This window comes from Phyllobates terribilis, unplaced genomic scaffold (genome assembly GCF_046119375.1).
Source record: "Phyllobates terribilis strain yellow unplaced genomic scaffold, ASM4611937v1 Scaffold_4__5_contigs__length_816908805, whole genome shotgun sequence".
In the NCBI taxonomy this organism is placed as follows: Eukaryota; Metazoa; Chordata; class Amphibia; order Anura; family Dendrobatidae; genus Phyllobates; species Phyllobates terribilis.
The window spans coordinates 63,939,072-63,948,248 of NW_027362764.1; the positions used below are offsets into that span (position 1 = coordinate 63,939,072).

General features: G+C 40.4%; 1 protein-coding gene across 1 annotated transcript in view; it reads left to right on the forward strand.

Annotated features, from left to right (window-relative positions):
• The window catches only part of FAM171A1 (family with sequence similarity 171 member A1), a 95,734-nt gene extending 92,039 nt beyond the window's left edge, over positions 1-3,695 (forward strand). Inside the window, exon 8 of the mRNA XM_073677425.1 lies at positions 976-3,695. Within this exon, the coding sequence (XP_073533526.1) occupies positions 976-2,542 (1,567 nt within the window). The 3' untranslated portion in view covers positions 2,543-3,695. The remainder of the gene's footprint in view (positions 1-975) is intronic.
• Positions 3,696-9,177: the final 5,482 nt, after the last annotated feature.

The following is a 9,177-nucleotide window of genomic DNA, read 5'->3' on the forward strand; positions in this document are numbered from 1 at the left end:
GTACGAGGGCTTGCGGGTTTTGAATGACCCCAATCATTTACCATATAATGTACTGGAAGCGATGAAAAAATAACTAATTTCCACCGTTGTTTTTTTACAGCGTGCTGCAAAGATTAATACGATTATGGCAATACCAAACAAGGCTTTTTTTTATTTTACTGGTTTAAGAAAAGTTCTAAACTTTGTATATTAAAAGATAATTTGTTTTTCCTTTACTAGAGCTTTGTGAGGGCTCGTTTTTTGGGGGGTTTTTTGCTCACAAAACTTTATTCTTGATATTCTAGTGAGGTTACACCCAAGGAGGTGTAAATGTATTCATTTTTTTAGAATATTTTTTAAATTGTTTTAATTCATTTTTTTTATTTTTTAGTCTCTTTTGGAGTGCTTGTACCATGTACTGCAATGCAGAATATAATAAAATTACTGATCTCCCAAAAAAGCCCAGTCGCAACGGAGGAGGGGGTGGCCTTCAATAGCTGCCATGACCATGCCATCGGCCCTTCGCAGTCCCCCCATCAGCATCTGTGACAAAACGATTGTGCCACACAATCTTTCAATTCAAATACGGCTGACAGATTGACAGCGGCATTTAAATGGCTAAACAGCAGTGATTGGTGCTCGCTCCGATCGCTGCTGTTTTTGGCAGGTGCTGGCTGTATAGCACACTGGCACCAGCCTGGTGTGGAGCAGCCTCGTCCCCTGAGCTTGCTCCATACCTTTGCAGCCAACATAGGACATCCTATGTAGGGGAAGGGTTCAAGCCAGACAACAGGTAGGAGAAACGTGTCTAACATAATCCCCACTCCTGGGGACCTGCAGGTTTTTTTATGTTATGTATAACTCTACCATTGTCTAATGCTACATTTGAAGTCTTTGATGTGGCACCACATACACACACTTGCATTTTCTTTACATATTTGTTGCTTTTATTATTTTATAATTTTTACACAATATATTTATTTTTTATTTACTTAGGAGGAAATGTTTGAAGCCGCGTCATCACCGGAAGCTGCCGCTCACATCTGCTTTGGATTCTTCCAAGAAAGATCAATCCACATCAATGTCTCACATCAACTTAATCAGCCCTGTCCACATGGAGATGATGTCCTCCAGCGGAGATGTGGATATGCACACTCCGATGCTAAAGCCTTCGTATAATACCTCACGGGACTTCAGCTCAAGAGAAGAGCTGCTTTCTCATCAAGACGAGAAGAGCCGCCTGTCGTTGGATAACTTGACTCCAAGTGGGACGTTGAGACAGGTGTACAATAAGTCGTTGGATCAGTTCATATTGAAATCAAGAAAGTCAGCAGACATCTCAGATGGCTTTGTGTCTCCCATGAAAGACGAGTATCGTCGGAGTTACAATTCTGTGATCTGTCCGCCTTTATTCGAAAACAAGGATCAATCTGTAAACCATGTTATGGCAGGAAGTAAGCCAAATCTTCAGGAACAAAGTCACCCTGTGCCTTCTGCTCCTGAACAAGAGCAGTCCATAGACCGACGGCCGAATGAATGTATGATGTCAAGGTCTGTGGACCACCTTGAACGACCAACCTCTTTCCCTCGTCCAGGTCAACTTATATGTTACAATTCTGTCGATCAGGTGAATGACGGTGTTTATAGAAATGTTTTGCCCACCCTGGTTATTCCTGCGCACTACATGAAGCTGCCAGGAGAACATCTCATCGTGTCTGCCGAACAACCGTATGAACTCGAACGTCTTCAGGCCGAGCTTTCCAAATCTCACGCTCAACATCCACAGCAGGTACAAGCCTCCCAATTAAATTCTCAAGCGATGTCGCAGCAACATCTACAAGATGGAGAAAGCATGGAATGGAGCGGGCAAAACACTGTGATGTCCGAATCTGTTTCGATTCCAGCTTCGTTGAACGATGCAGCGATTGCTCAGATTAACGGCGAAGTGCAGCTGTTGACCGAGAAAGCGTTAATGGAGCTGGGTGGAGGAAGACCCATGCCTCATCCCCGTGCCTGGTTTGTGTCTTTAGATGGCCGGTCGAACGCCCATGTTAGACATTCATACGTTGATCTCCAAAGAGCGGGGAAGAACGGGAGCAATGATGCAAGTTTAGACTCTGGCGTTGACATGAACGAACCAAAATCTGGTCGAAAAGGAAGAGGTGAAAAATTTTCATTGTTGCAACATCATCTTTCTTCGCAGCACCCAACATTACAGGAGCACCAGCAGCATGAACAGAAGATGTCTGACGGCACGGCTTACACGCAGCTTGTTTATCTAGATGATATGGACCAAAGTGGTAGCGAATGTGGAACAGCTGTGTGTAGCCCTGAGGATAATAGACCTTTCATTGAGGCACCAGCAAAAAAGATCTATGGCCAACTACCCAGCCTTCAGGAAGAAACTCTAAAACGAACTGCAGACTCCTCACCAGTGCCATTAAACAGCCCTGATCACGAGTACTCCATTCAAGACGATGGATCCGACGACCAAGGAGAGAATAAAAAAAGCCCGTGGCAGAAACGAGAAGAGCGTCCTCTTCTGGCCTTCAATATGAAATAAGTTGCTGGGTTACAAAAATGGAGTAGTTAATTGCCAAATAATTTTTTTTTTTCTTTCGGGAATGCTTACTTTGTAGGGGAATGGGTGGGTAGAGGGTCTCTCTGCGAAATGGGACCTGATCTTCGATGATAAAGACTATGCTCTGAAGAGACGCAGGATGGCTTTTATGGAATCTTTTACACTTAGTTAAGAAGTGAATAGTTAAGTGTAGCAGTACCCCAGCCTTTCTTTTTTTGTACCGAACTTTAGGAACTTAACCTTTTCTTCCTGGGTTCTGACCACTAATCTATCCTTGACAGGAACACGTGACGACAAGTTGTAGTTTTGAAACCAATAGTATCACAATGTTTACTGTATATCTGCATTTTACAGAGGCGATGTAGACATTATCAGAAAAGGCTATGCATTGCTGCTTTTACACCAATTGACATTTTTGCCTAGTACCGCTTTATATTTTTCTTTTCTTTTTTTTTTCTTTTACTCTCCCTTTTTATTTTCTTTTTTTTTTTTTTTTTTTATACAAAGCTGTAAAAATATATATACACATCTTTTATGTTTTTCATTCTAACTTGCTTTTACCTTCTTTTGTAATATATTTCTACACAAAAAAAGCTGTGAGCTTGGTCTTTTTTGGTATTAAAAGTTTTTGAAGGTTTTTTTTTTCCTATAACAAAAAGTGCATTGTACGCTTTGTGTCCATAGAATTCGATCCCTATTCTCCAAGTGCCTTTTTTAAGAAACTTCCCAAATGTTTAATTCATTCTTTTTAATTAGACCATTTTTTTTTTTTTTCAGGTTTTTTGGTTATTTTTAATTTAATTTTTTTTTTTTTTATTCTTGCATGCACCAGATTTCACCTCTGCTCACCCTCTTCCATATCCGTATGATGTATGCTCTAAACACAGTAGTGGACCATAGAGATCGACATAGCTGAGAAGTAGAAGACATCTAGACTCCACTTAGCGTCACATGCATATTTATGTAAATATGGTTTTTGTTAATTTTGAGAATTGATTCGACTGCTCCCTGTTGACTTGGTGGGCAGAGAATGTATGACTTACTCTAACATTGCTGGAATGACTTTTCTGTGCATTCTCTTAAATGAACTGCTTGGTTATACAAGAATTATTAAAATAAAACCTTTGAAAAATGCCTTGCCCGGTGACTCATTTTAGACTATTTCTTAAAGAAAATGTCAATGTTTAAATCAGGTTTTTGTGTTAAATGTATTTTATTTTTATTTTTTGTTTAATTTTGTCATTTTTTTTTTCTCCTATCACAAACTGTATTAAAAAAAATATATATATATATATATATATATATATATATATCTTTCAATATTCACACTGACCATTATGGGCATTTTTAGATTCTTATTTCCTGTAGTTTCGGGAAACACTTGAACATTAGCCACAATGAGCTGACTCTAATCCTATCTTTTGTATTTAAACATGTAATGCGCATATGCAAAGAGCATTGTGAAGGGAGTGGGGAGGAGGTGAGCTGTGACATCACCTATTGTGATTGCGGGATGCTGTGCATAGAGGCATTATCTGTCATTGTGATCATTTGACAATATGGAGCCTGCTGAAATCTCTTCCTGAACGGACAGGAAGTAGGAGTCTAAAAATACCCCAGTGGCCAGTGTAAGAATTACACATTTTTGTTTTTTTCCTCTTTAAAGACCGGAATATGAAGAAAAATCCCCTCGCACAAAACACAAAAACCTGCTTTGAACAATGCCAGTCATGTTCTAATGACACATTCCCTTTTGAATCAATCGTTTTGTTGCTTTAAGAGATGAGGATAGTAGTTTGTTTATAGTAAGTGATCGTCATGTACGTTTTTCATGTGCGTATTGCCCAGTCGTTACCCGGACCCCTCTAGTCTTCATTCCTGGTCACTAACAGCTCGGTGTTACATTGATTTGGTGATGGAACCACTGGTGCGACCATTTCTTCAAAAGTGTCCCAGAAGCCGCTTTCAACTCGACAACACCAGGCCTAGGCTCAGACTGGCCCATAGGAGGACTGGAGAATCCTCCGGTAGGCCCCTGTGAAGGAGTGCTAATGAGTAGTGCTATTACACTTGATTCACAATTTGCAGAAAAAGGTATCCTCTATTCATTACCCAAGTTAATATTACATAGAAGCAAAAGTAAATTGAACCAATGTTACTGGTTGGGCCTATGCCGATCCAGTCCAACATTTACCAGGTCACATGTTTTTCATATTACTGTGATCAGCCTGTGTGGCCTAAACATGCTACCATGGCTGCAGCATCTCTGGGCGTCTACGATGTCATTGATCGGTAATTGCACAGAAGCCGCCAGCAGCGGATCTTGATGATTTGCCAAGTGCAGTCAGCACGGCAGAACGTTCCTCAGACGATCATTAGCTGAGGAAGTAAATTCAGGGATTTCTGTATGAGGAGCTCATACTCAATGCTGAATAAATTGAGAAGTTTTTTGAAAATTTTGTTCCCATTTTCTCATCATTTGCATCCTGTGATTTCTATAACTTAACAAATATTCCTCCTTAGTGTTGCAATTTCAATGTTGGAGTCTGGTTTTGTGTACACACATACACATTAATGTTATGGGGGGTTTTTTTGGAATTGGAGAAACTTTTTTTTTTTTTTTTTTCCTCTTCCAGGTTGGTGTTTATACTTTCTAATCTTTTTATTCCTCTCTTTTGGATGGAAAGTGACACACAAAACGGTTTCCAATATTTCCATTTCGACGTCCAACGTTTGAGGGTAAACATTTTTCATTAGTTTGGACAATTGGGCAAACTGCGATACCACATGTTAGTTTGAATATTTTTTAGATTTAAATAATTAAATTTTAATAAAGCCGGGTGATTTTAAACGTTTGTTTTGGGATATTTTTATAGCACATTTAATAGTTTTTAATTATTTGTTTTTATACATGTATTTTTAGTTAGTCCCCTTACAGAACTTGAATCTGTGATCTCTTGATCAGCAGTGCAAATTACTGGTCTCCGATCAAGCCTAGCCACATGCATGGCCTCATAGCAGTCATACCATGGCAGACATGGGGGACCATCAGTAGGCCCCCTACTATCATAGGGTGAAGGTGAGGGAGAGTTATGAGGGTGAAATCATTGAACCTCTGAGTGATGACCTCCATGATGGTGGCCTTTTACATGCCACTGTCACACTTGAAAAACAAGTTTTTTTTTCACGACTATTAACAACTAATTTTCATCCGTATGCCATCAATGTGTCCGTTTTTTTACGTCCGTGAGACATCAGAGTGTATGATCAGTTTTCATAATACAGCAGGGGTGTCCAAACTTTTGGCATCTGCGGCCTACACTGGAAGAAGAGTTGTCTTGGGCCGTACATTAAATGCATAAACACTAACTAAAGCTGATGAGCAAAAAAGAAAAGTCTGTGCGTGTTTATTTTGTGATATCTGCCACAATAAATTAGCAAAATAATCCACACAATAATAATTACGCAGCGGCTTATTCAGAGAGTCTTTCTAAATAGTCAAGCAGGTCCCGTGTTTCTGACCATTAATATAGAAAATGTACATATCTATAAAATATCATTGATGTTTTTATTAAAGTAAAAAAAGCCACAAATCTAGTGACTAGTTTAGTTTCATGTTGCCATCTCTTCTTTTACTTTTTAAATAGAGAATATAAAAAACTCCTTTTTTTTTTTAAAAGGTGTCTCAAGGTTGGAAAGTTGACACATATCCCATGGATAGGGAAGAACACCCCGATTACTGGGACCCCAACAATCCAGAGTGTGAATGGAATGGATGTGGTATTGATCGAGCATTGCTGCATTCACATGCCCCAGGTTCTCAGGATTGGTAGAGGTCCATCTATAACCACTTATAAACTTGAGATAATCCTGTTAAACAGATTGTCAGCAATTAATATATATTTACCCATAGGCTTGCAAACATAAAAAATAAACACAACAATACTGAGGTATTGGTAGGATACACTGAAACTGCTGTATATACAGTACAGACCAAAAGTTTGGACACACCTCATTTAAAGATTTTTCTGTCTTTTCATGACTATGAAAATTGTACATTCACACTGAAGGCATCAAAACTATGAATTAACACATGTGGAATTATATACTTAACAAAAAAGTGTGAAACAACTGAAAATATGTCTTATATTCTAGGTTCTTCAAAGTAGCCACCTTTTACTTTGATGACTGCTTTGCACACTCTTGGCATTCTCTTGATGAGCTTCAAGAGGTAGTCACCGGAAATGGTCCTCCAACAATCTTGAAGGAGTTCCCAGAGATGCTTAGCACTTGTTGGCCCTTTTGCCTTCACTCTGCGGTCCAGCTCACCCCAAACCATCAGGTCTGGTGACTGTGGAGGCCAGGTCATCTGGCGTAGCACCCCATCACTCTCCTTCTTGGTCAAATAGCCCTTACACAGCCTGGAGGTGTGTTTGGGGTCATTGTCCTGTTGAAAAATAAATGATGGTCCAACTAAACGCAAACCGGATTAAATAGCATGCCACTGCAAGATGCTGTGGTAGCCATGCTGGTTCAGTATGCCTTCAATTTTGAATAAATCTCCAACAGTGTCACCAGCAAAGCACCCCCACACCATCACACCTCCTCCTCCATGCTTCACGATGGGAACCAGGCACGTAGAGTCCATCCGTTCACCTTTTCTGCGTCGCACAAAGACACGGTGGTTGGAACCAAAGATCTCAAATTTGGACTCATCAGACCAAAGCACAGATTTCCACTGGTCTAATGTCCATTCCTTGTGTTCTTTATCCCAAACAAGTCTCTTCTGCTTGTTGCCTTTCCTTAGCAGTGGTTTCCTAGCAGCTATTTTACCCTGAAGGCCTGCTGCACAAAGTCTCCTCTTAACAGTTGTTGAAGAGATGTGTCTGCTGCTAGAACTCTGTGTGGCATTGACCTGGTCTCTAATCTGAGCTGCTGTTAACCTGCGATTTCTGAGGCTGGTGACTCAGATAAACTTATCCTCAGAAGCAGAGGTGACTCTTGGTCTTCCTTTCCTTGGGCGGTCCTCATTTGACCCAGTTTCTTTGTAGCACTTGATGGTTTTTGCAACTGCTCTTGGGGACAATTTCAAAGTTTTCCCAATTTTGGGCACTGACTGACCTTCATTTCTTAAAGTAATGATGGCCACTCATTTTTCTTTACTTGGCTGCTTTTTTTCTTGCCATAATACAAATTCTAACAGACTATTCAGTAGGACTATCAGCTGTGTATCAACCAGACTTCTGCACAACACAACTGATGGTCCCAACCCCATTTATAAGGCAAGAAATCCCACTTATTAAACCTGACAGGGCACACCTGTGAAGTGAAAACCATTTCCGGTGACTACCTCTTGAAGCTCATCAAGAGTGTGCAAAGCAGTCATCAAAGCAAAAGGTGGCTACTTTGAAGAACCTCGAATATAAGACATATTTTCAGTTGTTTCAGACTTTTTTGTTAACTATATAATTCCACATGTGTTAATTCATAGTTTTGATGCCTTCAGTGTGAATGTACAATTTTCATAGTCATGAAAATACAGAAAAATCTTTAAATGAGAAGGTGTGTCCAAACTTTTGGTCTGTACTGTACATCACATAGGATGCACGGAGACCGCTGTATACACATCACATAGGAGACACCAAGACTACTGTGTACACATCGCATAACAAAGTCTGCCATACAGTTGTGCTCAAAAGTTTACATACTCCAGCAGAATTTTTCCTTTTTTGGCCTTGTTTCAGAGGATATGAATGATAACAAAAAACTTTTTCCCCACTCATGGTTATTGGTTGGGTGAAGCCATTTATTGTCAAACTACTGTGTTTTTCTCTTTTTAAATCTTAATGACAATCAAAAACATCCAAATGACCTTGATCAAAAGTTCACATACCCCAGTTCTTAATGCCGTGTATTGCCCCCTCTAACATCAATGACAGCTTGAAGTCTTTTGTGGTAGTTGTGGATGAGGTTCTTTATTTTCTCAGATTGTAAAGCTGCCCATTCTTCTGGGTAAAAAGCCTCCAGTTCCTGTAAATTCCTGGGCTGTCTAGCATGAACTGTGCGCTTGAGATCTCCCCAGAGTGGCTCAATGATATTGAGGTCAGGAGACTGAGATGGCCACTCCAGAACCTTCACTTTGTTCTGCTGTAGCCAACGACAGGTCGACTTGGCCTTGTGTTTTGGATCGTTGTCATGTTGGAACGTCCAAGTACGTCCCATGCGCAGCCTCCGGGCTGATGAGTGCAAATTTGCCTCCTGTATTTGCTGACAACGTGCTGTATTAATTTCTCCTTCAACTTTTACCAAGTTTCCTGTGCCTTTGTAGCTCGCACATCCCCAAAACATCAGCAATCCACCTCCATGCTTTACTGTAGGAATGGTGTTCCTTTAATCATAGGTCTTGTTGACCTTTCTCCAAATGTAACTGTAACATCCCTGGTGGCGTGCTTGCATAGTGCACCACCTCCCACTATGCAAGACCGCAATCTTACCTGTCAGTCCAGCCTGCATATCTTGCTCCAGTTCATGCTGTGCGCATTTCTCTTGACTGACTGCTTAGGGCGGCGGCCAGGTTACTTCCTGATTCTTATAGCTGCTGTGGGCGCACCCCTAAT